Source organism: Tachysurus fulvidraco, chromosome 1, assembly GCF_022655615.1.
Source record: "Tachysurus fulvidraco isolate hzauxx_2018 chromosome 1, HZAU_PFXX_2.0, whole genome shotgun sequence".
Classification (NCBI taxonomy): domain Eukaryota; kingdom Metazoa; phylum Chordata; class Actinopteri; order Siluriformes; family Bagridae; genus Tachysurus; species Tachysurus fulvidraco.
In genome coordinates this window covers 30,297,489-30,317,729 of record NC_062518.1, presented here as the reverse complement: position 1 = coordinate 30,317,729, position 20,241 = coordinate 30,297,489, and the positions used below count along the sequence as shown (strand labels likewise).

At 36.3% G+C, this 20,241-nt stretch overlaps 2 protein-coding genes across 5 annotated transcripts; both read left to right on the top strand.

Moving 5' to 3' along the window:
* The first annotated feature begins 1,129 nt into the window (after positions 1-1,129).
* Positions 1,130-4,681, top strand: gpr78b (G protein-coupled receptor 78b). Its single transcript, XM_027169136.2, has 3 exons — positions 1,130-2,185; positions 2,276-2,389; positions 3,049-4,681. The coding sequence occupies exons 1-3, from the start codon at positions 1,518-1,520 to the stop codon at positions 3,284-3,286; spliced, it is 1,020 nt and encodes a 339-aa protein (XP_027024937.1). The 5' UTR covers positions 1,130-1,517; the 3' UTR covers positions 3,287-4,681.
* A 769-nt stretch (positions 4,682-5,450) lies between these two features.
* Positions 5,451-16,533, top strand: LOC113657509 (carboxypeptidase Z-like). Of its 4 annotated transcripts, XM_027169410.2 has the most exons (12): positions 5,455-5,705; positions 6,117-6,146; positions 8,042-8,416; positions 10,811-11,023; positions 11,276-11,505; positions 12,050-12,211; positions 12,391-12,549; positions 12,718-12,853; positions 12,955-13,094; positions 14,126-14,225; positions 14,361-14,753; positions 15,841-16,533. In XM_027169410.2, exons 1-11 carry the CDS (start codon positions 5,591-5,593, stop codon positions 14,705-14,707), a joined length of 2,007 nt encoding a protein of 668 aa, XP_027025211.2. In that variant the 5' UTR covers positions 5,455-5,590; the 3' UTR covers positions 14,708-14,753; positions 15,841-16,533. The 4 variants fall into 4 exon arrangements, with proteins under 4 accessions (XP_047676154.1, XP_027025211.2, XP_027025210.2 ...); XM_027169409.2 differs by having other exon boundaries at positions 5,456-5,705; positions 14,361-16,533; XM_047820198.1 differs by lacking the exons at positions 14,126-14,225; positions 14,361-14,753 and having other exon boundaries at positions 5,451-5,705.
* The last annotated feature ends 3,708 nt before the right edge of the window (positions 16,534-20,241 follow it).

The following is a 20,241-nucleotide window of genomic DNA, read 5'->3' as shown; positions in this document are numbered from 1 at the left end:
GTGGGTTCTGAGTTCCGACAATTTGTAAAAAAAAAAAAATTTGGACACCATTTCTAATTTTCATTCCACTTCACAATTATGTGTCACTTCTTTCAGTTTATTCACAAAATCCCAATAAAATACATTTTTCTTTGTGGTTGTAACATGTCAAAATGTGGAAAAGTTCAGTTGGTACGAATACTTTTGCAAGGCTTTGTATAATAGCCAGTAAAATTGTCTACCACAAGGTGCAGATGGATAATCTGTATTTACTGCTATATAGTATGATGATCCTATAGATCTATTACATATCACAAAACTGAATGAAACAAGACATTCCAGATTCAGTTTGAAGAGAATCTTATGTGTAACGTAATTTCTTCCTCAGGTTGTCAGAAATTAGAGAAAGAGGTGAATAGGTTATATAGAAGAGGACTTGCTATTAAACTTCTATATATAGCATATTGGATTATTAGACAGCTGTAGCAGACTAGCAGCCATTGTCTAGCCATTGTTTTATATTCTGCATGTGAGACTCTGGTCTCACACTTTTCAAAGTATCCTATTGACTCACAGATCAAACCATGGTTTAAACTCTGAAACTGCTAAACATGGTGTTATCACTGATAATTGAATACTATTTCTGTGTCTTTTCTAATTTGTGATAATGATCAATAACTAAACTAAATATAAATTTCAGTTGTACTGAATTGCTCATGCCTGTAGTTTATGTGTATAAATGTAATTCAGTTAGATGGCTTTTCTGCTTTTTCTGATATTGGAACATTACAGTTATGATTTGACTAAGAAAAATATTATAATTCAGGGGAACTACAGATGATAATGAGCTTTGTTGAATTCCAAAGATAACTGCAATGAAAGGTGAGCATTGTTAGACTTATAACGAGATGTATAATATTACACTTTATTGTAGATTTTAATTAGTGAAAGGTGTTTGTATTGTAACATGAAACATATTTTTTGCATAATGCTATAATTCTGGTTAGTGTTAATTGCTATAAGTCTATCTGGCTAATGTTAATCTCCAGTAAATCTCCCCACTTTGTTTGTAATTGTGATTATAGTAAACAGACTAATAGGCCTGTTGCTCTGTGGCCTCCCACGGTGGGCTGATGTGTGCGCATGATCTGATCACAATTCGCTCGTGAGCTTGACAGTCGCAGTGAGTTCGCACTGAGAGAGACGCAGAAAGGAGAAGTGAGGAGTCTTGGGAGGTCGTAGTTAATGCAGCGCCAAACTATAACGGATCGGATAGAACTGTATCTGAAATGCGTTGTTTAAGAGATTTACGCGCGACTTTTAGGAGCTTTGGGAATTAAAACGAGGCGCGCGCGCTCTTGCGGTTCAGAACGCTGGACAGCGAACTTATCTTGCGCTTTATTACACTTTTTTGGAGTTGATATATGCGCTTTTATAAGGAGATTAAAAAGAGTAAACTCATGAGGAATCATGGATGTTCCCAAATGTTTCCGATCACCGGGCTTGGGTGCAACTCAACGAGACTTCTAAAGTGAGACATGGACTTGGCGGAGATCCTGCTAGCACTTTTCATCGTCGTGGTTGCGACGGTCTCCTTGTTGTCCAACTTGCTAGTTTTGCTATGTTTCGCGCACAGCAGCGAGATACGCAGGCAGGTGCCGGGCATTTTCACGACGAACTTGTCCTTTTGCAACCTGCTCATCACCGTGCTGAACATGCCGTCCACGCTGGTCGGGATCGTAAAGGACCAGCAGCCTTTCGGGGACTGCCTGTGTCGCGCGGTCAGCTTCCTAGACACATTCCTGACGGCCAATGCGATGCTAAGCATGGCGGCGCTCAGTATCGACCGCTGGATCGCCGTGGTCTTCCCGCTGAGCTACTCGAGCAAGATGCGGTGCCGGGACGCGCTGCTGATGGTGTGCTACGCGTGGCTCCACTCGCTCGCCTTCTCCGTGGTGGCGCTGCTGCGCTCCTGGCTCGACTACAGCCGCGCGTACGCGTCCTGCACCTTGCGCCTGAACGCCGAGAGCTCCCGCACAGATTTCGCCGCCTTCACCGTGGCCTTCCACGGCGCCAGCTTTATGCTCTCGCTGCTCGTGTTGTGCGTGACTTACTTAAAAGTGCTCAAAGTCGCACGCTTTCATTGCAAAAGGATCGACATTATTACCATGCAGACGCTCTTCTTGCTTGTTGATATACACCCAAGGTATTCATGTCGTTTCTTCATATAGCTTCTGCACATTATGTTTGCCACTCTTGTCGGGAAATTTCTCATTGCATTCAATTTCTTTTGCAGCGTTAAACAACGTTGTTTGGCTGAGCAAAAGCGGAGGAAACAGCGCGCGACTAAAAAAATCAGTATATTTATTGGATCATTTATTATTTGTTTCGCACCCTATGTTATAACCAGGTAGGTACTATTCAAATAAAAATAAAGGTTTGACTTTGTTATGCTCGTAAACAATGTCCTTTCCTCAGAACAGAATTCTGAAGAAACGCCTATAAATATGTTTTATTGTTAAGAGTCTATTAAATGCTTTAATTGCGTCATTTAACTGAGCCTGTTTATGACGTAAACGCACCCTATAAAAATCCGCACTTCTAAGAATAGCCGGTGTGACAGAGGTGATAGGACAAAATCCTATCAATAGTTTCTGTTTCTCTGGGGATTTGCACTTTTTGATGTCTTTAATACTCTTAAAGCATCCTAGAATATTCTTCCTCTCTAGTCCCACCCTTTGTTTCTGTAATTCCTGCTGCTTTCTCTTCTCACAAATCCTATTCTTTAAATCCCATTTCTTTAAACCACATGATAAAAAAATCAAAAACGGTTGAAGGAGGTTTGATATCAGCCACTAAACTTTCACTTAACCATTTATTTATTAATCTTAAAGGATTATATTTAGCAACAACCCAAATTATGTATTATTATAATTACAATGAAGACGAGTGTAAGTCTGGCCCTGGCAACTGGTTCTAATAGTTTATTGTGTTAGCATTTGATTTTGTCTCCTTTCTTTCCCCTGACTGTTATTGAGATCTTAATGGTTCCTGCACTCTGCTTTCTAGGCTGACAGAGCTTCTTCCCTTTGTGGATATCAACCGATACTGGGGTATCATCAGCAAGTGCCTAACATACAGCAAGGCAGCTTCAGATCCTTTTGCATATTCCCTCTTGCGCCAACAGTACAAGAAAGTGCTTGTAACAGTTACCAATCGGCTATTGAAACGTGATTTACACCCTTCCTCTGGACACAACAGCTCACTGGACACAGAAAATGACTACTGTCTCCAAAGAATCAGCTAATGACATTTTCCTAACACTGCAAGTAAAAATTCTAATGCTTAGATGTATGAGAGAGACAAAACGTGGAAAAGTGATTGAGAGAGAGAGAGAGAGAGAGAGAGAGAGAGAGAGAGAGAGAGAGAGAGAGAGAGAGAGAGAGAGAGAGAGAGAGAGAGAGAGAGATTATCACTTAAATTTAGATGGAGATGCAGACTGTTTGATGCATATGAAGATATATGGACTGGACAGCAGTGATTAATGTGGACAAAGGCAATATGTGACTATGTGGCCATGTGCTCTGTTCACAACACAAACATCAAAGACATCAGAAGACGATAATTAAACCTCAGCAGACATACAGACACTGCTGATCCATCATCTGCAATGTGTGTGTTTTCTTTTAGGGTTTATATTTTCCCCAGATTATCAATTCAGTGGAGAGTGATATGATCTCTCCTGAACTATGTGCCATGCACTTGCATGCACAGTATGTTAATGGAATTGCTGAATCTCTCATAATGGATAAAAATGTGTTTTAATTGTTAGATGTTTCTACTGATAGACAACCAGGTTATTTACATATTACAAACTGCCTCTTGTTCTTAATTTAGTGTGAATCTTTATGAATTCACTCATTTATAAATTCAGATCAGTCACTGGAAAATACTGCACTTTGCTCTCATAAATTATTTGTAACTATTAGTTGCCAAACAGCTAAAGTAAAACATAGTACGTGTAATAGGTTGTAACTGAATGTACTAGATTCTTTTTGCAGCAGCATATTGTGCACATTAAGTTGTTTTTACAGAAAAACATATAGTGTATATATGTTGCACAATATGAAGTAATTTATAATATAAATTATGTTGTTTTTTCATTAAGGCAGGTTTGTGGTATTGGGAGTTATGAACTTATAAAATGATAATGAAGTGATTTATACAGCCATATTTGTGTTGGTTTAGTTATACATGTACTGTTTTGTGGACATGGTGAACAAAGGAAAATATATGAAGCTAAATGAAGCTGTGAAGTATTTTAAGTTAATGCATGCCTCCAATAAATAATACAAAAACACAGTGACCACATCCCTTCAAAAGCAAAAAATACATTTGTGCCAGCTTGCTCCCATGGAGTCTATTCACCTATCAGTGTAAAAAAATAAAATAAAAATGAACACTGCTTTATACACACTTAGTGGTTAAAGCTCCACAATGATGTGGAGAAGCAAATGAATGGAGATGATGACTAATACAGAGAGTCTCTCAGGTTAATGGTCAAGGCATGAAAGCCTGCTGATCTTTCATGCTAAATTCTATTTTTGTCCCAACCGAGAAAATACCTTTCTTTGTAAATGCAATAAAAACAGAAGACTATTAGAACTGCCAGTTCTGGGGTTGACATTTAACATTATACATTACTTTTGCTTGAAGGGACTGGAAGATATTTATCATATGCCTGAGGTTTTACCACATGCCAGATAGCACATACCACACAGAGCATAATCATTTTGCCTGGTACGGTTATTCCTGATACATTCTTGTTATACTGCCATGGATCCTCAGACAGTAAATAACCATAAGAATCCATTCAGAATGGAAAATCATTTTGGTCCAAATAACCCTATAAAACATACTTTAAAATAGTTTCCAGGGAATTTTTACCCATTCGGACTAGGAATTCTTCTCTTTTAGATATCTACTGGTTCTGACATATTAAAAAGTAATAAGCTTTGACCTCATGCTAGCAACACACTCAAATCACTGAACATGCAACACACTTCAGTATTTGATACACAGTACTGTCACTATTGCACACTGTTGCTTAACAAAGTGAAATATCTTTCAATGATTTGGGCTTTAAGGGCTATTTAAGGATTAATTGGGCAATTAACAATTCTTAATAACCAAGAAGACTTTTATTTAGTATAATATCTCATACTTACACATTGTTGTCAGGTTAAATATAGAACCTTAAAGGGAACCTTTGTAAATTATACATTTTCTAAGAGGTTTGACTATTACCAAAGGGTAGTAGCAATCATATTAGACCTAGTATAATTTTTTTTTAGCATTTTTAATTCAACTGTAAACAGGTGCAAATGATTTTATTTTAACATGCAGGTTTAACATGCAACGCCCCAAAAACTCAGCAAGACACATCGGAAAGTGGACAGCAGCGACACGTGAGTGTTTTTCCTCTTCATTTACTCTCCTTGTGTAATCTGAGAGTGCTGTACAGTGCTGTGCTGAGTGGAGACATCCACAGCCCTGAGTTTGGTAACAGTGCGCACTTGGGATCGACACACTTTTACACTTTACTAACTTGATGGCTATAAAACTATACAAAATGAGAGGTTTTTGGACGTTTCTTTTTGCCAGCGTTTTGGGAAGAGCTACGTGGGGTTTCCCACGGACATGTAAACCTGGCAGCTATTCTCAAGGTTAGTCAACGACCTAACTCATTAGAAAATGTCACATTATTACATCTTATAATTTAATACGAGACTGTAGGTGTAGTGCATGTACAATTCCAAAGACTTGCAGGAGCTGATAGTTTGGGGTCAAGCTGAACAGTTTTATAGTTGGAAGTCTATTTGGTGTGCATATAAATACAGGCTGTTTGAATATGTTTATAGTTAATGGATGACCCACAACTCCCTGTATACTGTATATGTGCACTGCAAAAGTTGGTGTAAAGATCTAGCTTTTACACGCTATAAAGTGCACCATGTTACATACAGAGCCATTTGGAAAACAGGCAACAATTTAATTTACTGTTTTTTACGCCATCTAGCGTTTTACACCCTATAATTCAGATTTATTTAATTAAATAATTTTTTTCTCCCACACAGGAAGGTGCAGAACTCATCAAGATGACCAACGTGAGTTAACAGTGTTGGGTGTTTGTCTATTCACGTACATTTTACACGTGGTTATGCTAATAATATGTGATCACATATGTGAGAACACGTGACGTGTGAATAATATGACCACGTAAAAATGTGAGATGAATGAATTTGATTCGACTAACTGACAATAAATCTTATTTGTACAGTAAGCATTAGGTGCTCCAAAAAAATCGTGTAATATGAAAATTACACGTGTGAAAAATCGTGTAGTTCAAAACTAAAAGGCGAAACGTTTATGAATCATGTTATGATTGACATAAGTTGTGTGGTTTTGGTTTTGTAACAGGTGTACAGAGTAGTAGAAATAGAGGGGACTAAATTTATAATGTCACTTTATTAGAAACAACTGAACAAGTCAAGAGCTTCAGCTGACAAACATCAGAATTAAGTAAAAGTTTGAGTTCCTTGGCAAGGATGTTGGTGATGGTCTGATTTGAGTATTTCAGAAGCAACTGATCTCATGGGATTTTTTTATACACAACAGTCTTTAGAGTTTACAAAGAATTGTGTAAAATGCAAAAAAATAGAGACAGATATACTGTATGTGTGGAAAGCCTTGTTGATAAGAGAGATCGGAGAAAAATGTGCAGATTGACGTCAAGCTGGATGATTTCTGATGTTGTCTTCTGTTGTTGTAATCATCTGAAAATGTCAAATCATATTCAAAATTTATTCAACAGATTCAACACAAACATAATCATAATAAAAAACATAATAAAAAATATACATACAATGAAATTGCTTATTACAACTGTCCATGTACAAAAATGGACTAAAAATAGTTTTTAAAAAAAGGTTTATTAAAGGTAAAGCTAAATTTTAAAATATAAACTAAAATGATATAGATTTAAAAGGGAATTAAAATGGAATTTGGCTGTACAAGTAAAAGCCATCCTTAGCCCTGTGCAGTATTGCATCTCATAGCAACTCAGCATTATACATCTGAATCACCAGTGGCTTCAAAGTTTGATGTGTATTCTGGGACTCTTTTCTGCTTATCTAACTTACTATATCCTTACTAGCATGTCAAACCAATCAGTCCTTCTCCAAACCTTCTCCACTGAGCTCTCTAATCAGCAATGCGTTTCAGCTTTCAGACTGTCCACTCAAATGATGTTTTTGCACCATTCTTTGTAAACGCTAGAGACCATTGTGTGTGCTTTTCAGAGTGACAGAGATCACACCTTTTTCCCATTCTGATCTGCTGACATTTACTGAAGCTTTTGACCTGTAAATGAATGGTTTTATACACAGTACTACTGCCACATGATTGGCTGATCAGGTAACTGCATAAATGAGCAGCGGTACAGGTGTTACTATTAAAGTGGATAGTGAGTGTATATAACACACCACAAACATAAATTAAGCCTGAGTTTACCATATAGATGTTAACATTAACATCTGTAAGAAAGCCTGTTTTGTGAATGTGCTCACATGACCAAACAAAATGACACAATGAAATGAAATTAAAAATATCTGCTGTTTTATTGTTTCAAATAGATTTTTCCCCTGTAAGATAGAATGGAAGCATGGTTGTCCAGGAGTCCATCTTCATACTGATATATACAACTAAGCATCAGGGCCATAATAAGACTTAGGTCTCATCATCAGTGCTTAGTCAGAGAAATGGGAACCAGTCATGCTGGAACACACATGCTTACTACAGCACACTGTACAACCATAATACAGATATCCCAGGAAAAGCCATAGTGTTTACTGTCTACTTTTTATGGGTCTATGAAGTAAGCAATACAGAACGGGCATTATACTATATTTGCACACAGATAACTGCCTATACAGAAAAGTACTTGAATTTTAGTTACTACTAGTGTTACTGTATATTGTGTATTTTTCTTTTGTTTGTCTAGCCAAATGTACAGAAATCATGTTGACATACTGTAAAGATATGCCCTACTCCACCACCATGTACCCTAACCTTCTGGATCAAAAAAGTCGCATTGAGGCTGAGCAGAGTGTGGAGTATCTGCTTCTGAATGTTGTTCATTCAGTGCTAAACGGGGAGTGCAATCCAGATATACGCATGCTGGGCTGCTCCATCATAGCACCTCGCTGTGAGAACCGTAAGATCCTGAAGCCCTGTCGTAGTACCTGCGAATCTGTGCACAAAGCCTGTGACCACATGTTTGAGCGCATTGGAATGGCCTGGCCCTACTATCTAGACTGTGACCGCTTTTTTGTTAGTGAAGAGGAGGGCTGCTATGACCCACTGGAAGGACTGAGAGGTAATGTTTAATATGATTGTTTCATATTTTGTATGTATTTTTTTTTTTTAATCTTTTTTTCTCATTTGAGTGCACAAAAAATAAATTCTTATAATAACCTGATTGAATAAATGTGCATACTCCTTAACTAAATTTATTCCACTCTATTCTGCAAAACATCCTCCAGAGCTATCAAATGGAATCGGGCCTCCTGTGCATTGTCCTGTTCAAGTCATTTTATTTTAAATAGGATTTAGATCTGTACTTTGAATGGACAGGATTCCAAATATGTTGATCTTTTAAAGTCACATTAGTTGATTTGGGTTTGTGAAAATTCTAACTGTCTAACTAATGCTTGCCGAAATAGATGGTATTTGGAACTATTAATAATTTCCTCTATCTTGACTATAGACCCAGTCCCAGCCAAAGAGAAGTAACCCCATAGTATGTTACTACCACCACCATGCTTCAATGTTGGTATGGCGTATACCAAATATACAGATCGGCAAAAAATTAAGAGACCACACCAAATTATCCTTAAATCAGCATCTCAGTATGGCAGCCATTCCATTCCAGTGGCTGTTGAATTCCAGCACAGGCACACCTCATTTTGCTTAATGAAGTACTGATTAAGTGATTACCTGAACCAAATCTTTTTTACAAGGAAAAATATAAAATCCACTGCTGTTGTCATCAATTTCTTCTTTCAAGAGGACCAGCTGGATGGCAAAATGTGTGCTACTATTACCTCAAAAGTAACTGGTGTCAAATAATATCTATTGACAAGCCAAAGGAGTTGAAAAGAAAAGTTTTAAGTGAAGAAACGAAGGGTTCAATACTGGCTGTTGCTTGCTTGTGTCTAGCAACTCTACCCCCAGGTATTCCTGCATCTTCTTGTTGCCGTAGGTTTTTTGGCAGGCTGTTTTTAGTCTTGTCTTTTCATTAATATTAGAAATTTGTGAAATGTATGTATTTTGCATATATTCCATTGTATAAGCATAATGCTTTGGTATTTATTTTCTGTCCCTCTCCTGGTTGATACCTTTTGATCATGAGATTTTGTACATGCTTTACGAGCACTTTGTGGACCACTACACACATTAAATCCTTCAGAATCAGCTGATCTTTATTTGTGGTTAAACAGGATCACTTCATCAATGACAGATGTATGATAGTTGCATTTGAACATTTGAATATGAATGTAATTAGTTAATATTACCACATTACACATTTTATAAGAGACTGCACACGTACTGTATGCAACCTAGATATTTGCTGAATTTTTTTCCTAAAACCGTTCTTTCCTAAAACCGTTTATTTCACTTAGTTTTTAGTTCCTGATCATAGAAGGTTTCATATAGAACCACTTTAGGAAGTAAATAGCACTTAACCTTTATTTTTTAAAATTGTTAAATCAGCTGATTTCATGATTAAACACCATTATTTCGACCAATATGTTTGAGCACAACCATGATCTTCAAAAAGTGAACCTGTAATAAAAGTACAACAGTGTGAAGATCCATCTGTGAGAGGTGCAGCACAAAGAAGTCAGAATGCAGAAAGCAGCTTTGAAATTGGAAATTGATAAACCTTAAAGTTAAAGGTGACTTCCTTGTTTATCCGAATTCACATGAATAACAAGAACTACATTTATATACATCTTTCTGTAGTAATCAACTAACATGTTTCTCTTCAAGTCCTTTCACTACTGATTTCACCTGCTCTGCTGTTTTGTATTATTATACATACATTTTATTTAATTTTTGTTCCTTGAGTGCAGCATCTACTTTTAGAATATAAGTTGCAGATTGTAAAAATACTAATAGATATTTAGAGCAATCTCTAAGCTACCTAATTAATCTCATGTTGAACATCTTTAATATTTGATGAAAAGTATACTTAAAAAGGAACATACAATTGTCATAATGCATGTTTGTCTTGGCTCATCTAAACTAACATACTGTGCAACTCAGACTGTGGTATCTGGTATGTCCATTAGGAATTTCTATTTTTCTTTTTTTTTTTTAGTTAAAAAGCAAAGAAAAAAAAGTTAAAAAAAAAAATGATACATTTACATGCAATGTACAATTTAAAGCCAAAATTTTGATGTGGACCCCTGAGGGTCACACCCATGTGGTTCCTCCCAAACTGTTGTTACAAAGTTGGAAGCATACGGTTGCCAGGAATCTCTTTGAAAACTGTAGCATTACGATTTCCCATCACTGAAAATAAGAGATCCAGGTCTAGTTCTATAAAGACATGGTTTGCAAAGTCTGAGTGGAGAATCTCCAAACTTGATTTAACCAAAGATATGAACAGGCACATTCCCAGAGCTTTCTTGTTTTGATGTCATGTTTCTATGTTTATACAACTCTTGGATTTTTTTCTAAACTCTTTAAACTCTTTTATTTATAGAGAACGCGGAGCCTGAACTGGATAGCATTCCAATAGAGGCCTCATCAGTAATCCCATTCACGTATCACTCCAACAAAGAGATGTTCGCCATCCTCAATAAGACAGCAGAAGAATGCTCTCACATTTCAAGGACATACAGCATTGGACAGAGTGTTGAAAAGAAAGACCTGCTGGTAATTGAGTTTTCAAGCAACCCTGGAGAGCATGAACTATGTAAGTGATACAAAAGCAATAGCAGTGCGATGTTTCAGCAAATGCAGTGGAGCAGAAATAAAATTTATCATCTTGCTCTGTAGAGCACAACCCCTAGTCTGCATTTAATTTTAGCAGGGGTACTTTAAAAACCCTCCAAACACAACACTGTTAACACACAACAACAACTTTTGTTGATGACATATACCTCTAAAATATTGGATGATTCTGGCCTTTGAGCTAGCTGTTTTATGTCTTCTCTTGTTTGGTAAGTGGAGCCAGAGGTCAAGTACATTGGTAACATGCATGGAAATGAGGTGATCGGCCGAGAGCTGCTGATTTACTTGGCTCAGTACCTGTGCTCTGAATATCTGTTGGGAAATACAAGGATCCAGACTCTCATCAACACCACACGCATCCACATTTTGCCCTCCATGAATCCTGATGGCTACGAGTTAGCTCTTTCTGAAGAGCACAGAGGTCCAGACTCAGAGTATGATGAGGTGAGAGGCTATTAAGTCTCGTGAAATGTGTTTACTATCGGTTAACAAAAGTTCTCATTTTCTTCTTTATATCCAGATAGAGGAAGGAAATCTTTCTGTATTTTATTGTATTAACTTGTTCAGTCAAGCCATATAAAGGTGTCTAGTATTTCAGCCGTCCTACTTGTCCTACTTTTTATCTAATGCGTTCTATTAGAAGCATTTCTTTAACCACAATGATGTAACCTTAGTCCTAATATCTGTAGCTTAAGAAGATAGTTTTACGTACATGTCTTTGTCTTGACAGAGGTATAAAATGTTGTTTTGTTACACAAGAAATACAACTTATTAATAAAATAGCATTTTGAGAGTTCATGATGCCTTTGAGGTAAACCACTGAGGGACGCATGGATTTCACTCAATAGTTTACAAGAATTTGCAAGTACTAGACACATGTGGTTTTAATCATCTCTACTCCAAAAACACTATTAGTGAGTACTTTACAAGAAACTTTAAAACCATTGTCCCAATAACAAATTCATTTATTGTCATATTAAATTTACAGGATGCTGTATACACTAGCCATGTGGCTGGCCGTTACAATGCCCAAAATATAGACCTCAATAGAAATTTCCCAGACTTGACTTCTTCTGTCTACAACCAGCGTAGACTTAAGTACTTTCGCAATGACCATATTCCCATCCCAGACTCATACTGGCTTGGTAAGGTAGGAGTTCTTTTATCATTATATAAAAAAGCACCACAAAATACATGTTATCTATATTGTAATTAATACAATCTATCATTTAATATCTAAATATAATTAAAATTTTAAATTTTAAAGATTTCATTTATGTAAATAGATGCATCAGAGTATAATGTGTGGGTGTCTGTGTCTATATAAAGGTTGCTCCAGAGACATATGCTGTTATGAAATGGATACGGTCCATTCCATTTGTTCTGTCTGCTAGCTTTCATGGAGGAGACCTGGTGGTGTCTTACCCTTATGACCTCTCAAAGGATCCTTTCCAAAAGAACATGTTCTCCCCTACTCCAGATGAGCAGGTGACTCTTTGCAGCTAATTGGAAAATTTCATCACTGCACTGTTGTAACACTTCCATGAATAAGTACTAGTGGCAAACTGCAGCAAGCCAACTGATGCAACACAAAAAATACAAAACTCAATACAAAATACAGTTGCAGCAGTGTTACACAAGATATGTGAATTGCAGGTTTTCAGGCAGTTGGCCAAGATTTACGCAGATGCCCATGCTACAATGTCTAGCCCAGACACAGAACGGTGTGGTGGCAACTTTGCTGATAAAGAGGGAACTGTGAATGGGGCTCAGTGGTACAGCATACAAGGAGGTAAGCGTGATAAAAATACATTATAGGCTATTAATTTAATGAATGTTGCCACAAGCAGGTTAATATAACATTAATTCTTACCTTTTCATTTTGTATGGCAGGGATGGGAGACTTTAATTACCTCCACACAAACTGCTTTGAGATAACAGTAGAACTGGGCTGTGACAAATTTCCAGCAGAGGAAGAAGTATATACAAGCTGGAAAGAAAATAAAGAGGCTCTCTTGACTTTCTTGGAGTCGGTAAGATAATTATTACAGAAATATAAAAATTGCATGCAATAAAAATGCTTGCAAAATGTAGTTAATTGGATATATAAAATGCTAGTTTGTAAAAAGCCTTTTAAATCTATAATAGCCATAGAATATATATATATATATATATATATATATATATATATATATATATATATATATATATATATATATATATATATATATATATATATATATATAAATGAGCATCTTTACCGGTGTTCCTAGTAAAGTATATATATAATAGTTACTTAGTTTCAAACTTCTCTCTTCATTTTTCTGAAACTAGCCATACCTTGAGCAAGAACAGCACTGCTTTTCTCTTCAACTTTTCTCAACAAGGTCACTAGGTTCAGTCTCGTTCACTTTTTCCCCTTATGCATAAGAATCCTAAAGCCTTATATCTCAGCATTCAGAATTGCACAACCGTCAGTGCACATCTTTCCAGGAGGCATTTTGGGGCAGATAGTGGGAACTAAAGCAGACAGAGGGAAATAAATTATATAATCTGATATATTTATTAATAGGCTGCAGGTTGTGGTTGTTTTTACCTCGGAAACATACTATAGATGTTACCACCGGGGATGTGGTAGCCTAGTGTTGGGCTACCAATCGGAAGGTTGTGAGTTTGATTCCTGCTGCCACTGCTGGGCACCTGAGCAAGGCCCTTAACCCTCAATTGCTCAGTTGTATAAAAATGAGACTAAATGTAAGTATATGAGCATCTGGTAAATGTACTAGACACTTGACTATAACTATCCTGATTGTTAGGGAATTTCTATAGCAGTATTACAAAACAAAGTTTTCTCTAGTACTTTTAAAGTTGCTCCATTGTTATGGGTACAGTTGTGCTCTTGTATTTTTTATATTTAAACAGACACTGCTTTTTTATACAACTGTATATATGAAGGCACATTCAATCTCCTAATGCTGTGATGCTAAATCCCGATAATGACTGTTTGATGACATATTAAGTCTCCAGCCACTTGATATTGAATGCTGTCAATGCAAATATATAGGTGCAGATGGGAATTAAAGGTATTGTCAAAGATGAAGATGGTAATGGAATTAAAGGAGCCATTGTGTCAGTTAAAGGGATCAGGCATTCCATCACCACAGGTAATAATGTAGAAATGCACAAATATATTTTACTTAAAGATTGTGCTAGACTCGCATGCCATTTCTACTCAGAGCATTATGCACACAATTAGTATTACCTTTTTTCTAAATGTGCGTCTCTCACTGCCTCATCAGCTGAAAACGGTGATTATTGGAGACTGCTGACACCAGGCATCCACATTGTCAGTGCCTTTGCACCAGGTTATAGCAGAGCCGTAAAGAGGGTGCACCTTCCTGCTCACATGCAGACTGCTGGTCGTGTGGACTTTGTGCTTAAGAAAGTACCAGTGGATCCGGAAATTAATGAATTAAACATCCTGCATATGGACAACTATGAGCGATTTGACCCTTATAAGACCCTGGCACGATATTACACTAGGGAATCTAAGCCGAGGCAGGAGGAGAGACAACAGAAACCGTGGTGGTGGTCCTATTTTACACAGCTGAATAACCAAAACCCGTCCTGGCTCCTGAGAAATTAGCTCCATCTAGTGATCTGGCAGTACTTTCACATCTTGCACAGCCTGGGTCAGTTTTATGGGCATTATTGATTATTGTAGACATATAAAAACGTAAAAAACCTCTACTGAGATATCACAGCATGGTCTACAAGCTTATATCAAACAAATATCCATTATCTATATCTGTATTAAGAACAAAACCTTGAATATACTTACTAGTATTACTGTTGCACTATTTTAATATCTTATATAAAATAACCTTTAGAACAATGTGTCAAAAAGTAATGAGATATTAAACTTAAATGGAAGTATTGGTAATGTGTCAAAATTGGGTTCAAGTGAGTTTTGTAGTTGCTACTTAACAGTATTAAAATGTAAAATATTGCTCATCTGATCTGCTAGAAGAAAACAGGCCACATTAGTTAATCCTGGGCAGTTAATGTTAACCAAAAGGTAGTGCCAGAGGCGATCATCCTCCAATTCCAAACTACTGTTCAGTAGCCTAACCAGCTTCAGATACAGTTGAGCTATAGCTGTTAGTACATTGTGTAACATGAAAAGGTTGAAGATTTTTTTATCATATACATATTTTTTCCACATCAATGATCATGATCAGATGCTAAATTGTGAACCCGTTCCATTGATAAATAGTGTACAGGCATCGATTGGATGAGAAAAGAAGAAATATGAGCACTTTAAGTATATTTGGAAATGTAATTAAAAAGTGTGCAAGTATAACATTCCACTAAACTGGAGTAAAGTATAAATATATCATAGAAAAATGATACATCAAACAATTTACAGTGTCAAGACATGTTGGTTAGAGATAGAATAAAGTTTGAGTTATTAAATTGCAGTGTGTATCTGTTTGTGCTATTGGGAGAGACGTTATTGTGTCCACTAAAGGGTTGAGAAGTCAAGTTAAGTCAAGAAACTTTAAGTGTCATTTTGAGCATATACAGTACCGCTCCAGTGCAAGACTAGAAGATAAATAATGGAATTAATTTCAATTAATATAGACTGATAAAACAATGCAACATGCTGCAGGGATTAGACAAGGATAGTTTGACTGCCTTATAGATTCTATTGTGAAAGATCTTTTTACAGCATGTAAAATAATTAAGGATGTTAATGTTGTTTTAAAAACGTTATAGGCTCCTGCTGTCGGTGATCTTAAGAGACTGGGAGAAACAAAAGGTAATGGAAAGAATGATGGTTCATTGAACAATGATTCCTCATGATGGTACAGATGAAGTCAGGAGGAAAGGAAAAGCAAATCAGAATGTTACAGTGAGTCACAGGTGTGGAAATTTTCCTTTAATAGCAATTTAAACCTCTGTGTGTCAACGGGTGTGTTTATAATGTGGCCATTAGGGTTTAAAAAGTTATCATTAGGGTTTAAAAGGAGTCAAACAACTATGTGTTAAGTGATGACTTCTTGCGAGCACTATCCTAAAATAAGAAAAAAAATACTTTGCATTACCAGTCGTATTTTCCAATGGCAATGTTTAGCTATTTCTTTCCAGGTATGCAAACTTTTGAGCACAACTGTATATGCCTATATAAATTGTGCATTTTAGCTGTCTATCACTTCTGTTAAATAAATATTAAATGCATGTATTCCTGCATGATGAATTGTGTAATATAATTAATCCAACAGGGGGCAGTGGTGTTCCATTAAGATAATGATTTCATAAACTTTTAGCATAAATGTACTTAATCTAATGGTTGAGTGTAATATATTTTATTATACTGTAGACATATTCAGCACTTTCTAATCAATTTACAGTACTATTTGTTAATAGATTTGTTTTAGCATGTTATATAATACATGTTTATTTGCTAGATTCTAACAGTCCAGAATCTTCTTACTTTTTACACAATTTAAGTGAGTCCTTGTGCACTTTGGATGGGGACATTGTCATCTTTAAAAAAAACAAAAAAAAACAAAAAAAAAAAACAGAATCATTTCAGTTTTCTAGATTCTATTGTTTCAACTATTTCAACTAAGCTTAACTATTTTAAGTATTAACCACTGATTACCTCCTCCAGCTTTTCAGACGTGATTAAATTATTTTTTATTATTTATCTTTTTTAGGAGAGTGACAATGAATTCTCTGTGTTCAGTCAGACTTGCATAACTACAAATCAGAATTTGATTCATCACTAGTAGCTTAGTATCATCTTCAGTTTTGCTTGTTCATTGGCAGCAGTTACTGGATTGTAGGAGATAATTACTTCAGCGGGAGATAATAAGCTTGTCTCTTTGTTAAAGCCCTTAAGAAAAATTGAGCAAAACACATGAAGCAGGGATAACATGGCAAGTCAAGCATGAAGTTCTACTAAACAAGGTCATTGTTGTCAGAAATGCCTTGGTTATATGAGCAAACAAAGCTCTCTTAGAGCACATGCTCATAATTGGTTTGTTTAATGCAAACAATTTTTTTTTTCTACACAACCACATGCCCAACACTTTTACTAATACTAATGGATGTGATAAAGCTTATTGTACATGTTTTGTTTGATTTTCTCGCTACACCCATTGCAAATATAATCAGAGTGAAGCTTAAGTTTGACCCTGAGGCCATAGTATTTGTTTACACTAATCATGGTTCAAGCATTTTTATGTACATTAGTTTTCTCTATTTGGCTTCGACTAAACTGTGTCATTTCCACAAAGGCCTACAAGACAGTGTTGCCTTTACTCTGTTTTATTGTTAACTCATGACTTGCAAACTAAAATTTCTCTGGAGCTGGAAGTACCATTTTATAATCTGCTCTCAGTGGACCACCACGATTACAATGCCTAAATAGATACCTTATTTAGAAATAAGATATTCTTGCACTGGCTGCTTTAGCCTTTCAGTTTCAAGACATTGAGTAGAATTATGCATGGTCTTGATTTTAATGGACATTATGACCATGACCCTATAATTAAACATTTAAGAATTGCCTGTAGCAGTGGGGTTAATTAAACCTAAAAATATATTCTATGTTACAAGAAGCTACATTACTTGTCATAAAGCAAAAATAGTCTCTATAGTAGAATGAAAAAAAGGTTTGGCTCACCTCTGCAGACTTCTAATAAGACCCTTGGCAAGTGTGAGGCAGAGATTATCTCTGAAGCTGAATTTCATAATCATATTTGTCAGCAAGAGAGCCACAAAAGATAATGTCTCATGATGGCACTGCTTAGTCACTGCTCCCAAACAGTAAAAGTAAAGAGACATAAAGTCTTGTTGGTGCTTAGGAGAAGACAATGCAGGAAATATAAACCAAGTCTTGAGGACAATACACACCTGACACCAAAACACTGATGTTAAAAACCACAGAAGGACTGAATCTGATCCAGCCACAAGCAGCATTTAATGTTGTCTGTGGGAAGACTGGAAAGGAAATATGAGATTATATATGACATTCTCTACCCACAACGTCTGTTTCTTGATCCCGTGTTACTCTAGCTATGCCTTATGTGATGTTTCCATGTTGGTTCCTATTAAAGTGTCATAATTATATGAACAATGTCAATTGACTGATTGCTGCACACTGCGTACATTGTGTAGCTATTCAAGAACCTACACGACTTGAAGGTGAGTCAGGTTATTTATTTTTCTTTGAAACTTGCTTCAGCATGGTAGTAAATAGGGGGAAAATACATTTAAGCAGAACAGAATATTGTAGTTCAATCAGATATACAGAATTCACTGACTGAAGACCCCTGATAAACCACACCCCAAACCTCTAAACCACACCCACTTTAGCAGAAATATATGTTCATATGTTTAGTGTGTGTGTGTGTGTGTGTGTGTGTGTGTGTGTGTGTGTGTGTGTGTGTGTGTGTGTGTGTGTGTGTGTGAGAGAGAGAGAGAGAGAGAGAGAGAGAGAGAGAGAGAGAGAGAGAGAGAGAGAGAGAGAGAGAGTTGATACAAAGAACACTGAGCTCTGGAGTTATTTTTAGTAAGTGACACATCAGCTTGATACACAGACAACACTGGCATCAAGAGACAAAGAGCAAAGTTAACTCAAAATGTCTATCGCTTGAATAATCAGTATGAAGATCCACAATCAACAAAGCCTACTGCTTTTTAGGCTTAGATCTCATGTTATATGCTTCATTCTAAGCTTTACATATGAAAACCTTCCTGAAATCACTGAAAGGAAAAGCATCCTGATATTATTTAAACTGAAAATGAAAACTAAAATGTGGCTTACTGTATTTTGTAAAATACTTTTTTACATCTTTTACACAGAAATGAATCTCATCAAAGTGGATGATTAAAGGGGTTATGCAAAAGGGTTAATATAACTAGGATCAAAGTCTCTACACAATGTAATTGCATTTCCTGTGCTTACTGTACTCATTTAATGCATACACCCGATGATTAAATATGCAAAATTAGCCTTTTAAAGTAGAACATCTTAATATAAAGTGCTCTGAGGCACTTAAGGTCACGCATGCATATAAAATGCATTTGGTCAGTTTAGAAGCTACTGGGGTGATGGGAAAGTAGATACACTAAGTGCTGAAAATCAAGACATAGTTATGTCAGTAATGTCGACAGTGCATTTGGAAGAAAGGCATGTTGCGTATTAAGCATTAAATAATTTTAGAGATCATTAGAAAGAAACTGGAACAGATTTATCATAAGTATTTAAAGTCACGATTTTCTAATTCATTTATCTGACCATTATAAAAGAACATAAGTGGATCATTTTGTGTTCTTAAACATCGTTAATTTAGAAACATACAATAACTTTATTATGAATGCTGCATTAACACTGTGCAGTCACAAGAGGCATGGATTCCACAAGATGTTGGAAACGTTCCTTTAAGATCATAATGCGAATCTCCCGTTCTACAATTGTGAAGGTGACCATCTTCAACAGCATGGACTGTTGACATAAGACAAGTTGAGTCCATGGATTCATGCAAATTCTGATCTTCCTGTGCAGTCCAGGCTGCGTTGTCCAGTTTTGGTGACCACAGATATCTTTTATTAGCTGATGGAAGTGGAGCCCAACATGCTCTTCTGCTGTTGTAGCCCATTTGCCTCAAGGTTTATGTTTTCTCCTCAACCCACAGGGAGAAAAATGGGATTCACTTTAATAAGCAATCGATTTTATGTCTCATCTGACACTGAAAATGAAATGTCTCTAAGGTTTTGGAAAATACAAGCACAGGACTCAGATCATAGGCGAGTAAAGGATTGACAGCATAAACTTTGTTTAATCTGTAACCTTCATGGCAATAAACCATGTTACCCTACAGAAGGAGCTGGCATGATACCACTTTTTTTTTTCTGACACTGATATCAAAACCTTGAGTATCAGCCGATACCGATATTGTTTTCTTTCTGACTGTCATTTACATTACAACTGCTATAAACCTTTGTTAATAACACAGCTTCAAACTTTGTTATTTCAAACTGTAAAAACTTTCCTATGTTGGTAAATGTGAAAAACATCCTGTTAGAAAGCACTGACACTAAAGTTTCCTTCCAAAAAGGATAAATAAATGTTTACACAAAGATAACTTCACCATATCAACGATTATA

Bases quoted from the DNA above. Each gene is read 5' to 3' on its own strand.
- gpr78b (XM_027169136.2), top strand. From the start codon at position 1,518: ATGGACTTGGCGGAGATCCTGCTAGCACTTTTCATCGTCGTGGTTGCG. The intron at 2,186-2,275 runs GTATTCATGTCG...TTTCTTTTGCAG, and splicing joins CTTGTTGATATACACCCAAG to CGTTAAACAACGTTGTTTGG. The intron at 2,390-3,048 runs GTAGGTACTATT...TCTGCTTTCTAG, and splicing joins GCACCCTATGTTATAACCAG to GCTGACAGAGCTTCTTCCCT.
- LOC113657509 (XM_027169410.2), top strand. From the start codon at position 5,591: ATGGCTATAAAACTATACAAAATGAGAGGTTTTTGGACGTTTCTTTTT. The intron at 5,706-6,116 runs GTTAGTCAACGA...TCTCCCACACAG, and splicing joins ACCTGGCAGCTATTCTCAAG to GAAGGTGCAGAACTCATCAA. The intron at 12,854-12,954 runs GTAAGCGTGATA...TTTGTATGGCAG, and splicing joins GTGGTACAGCATACAAGGAG to GGATGGGAGACTTTAATTAC.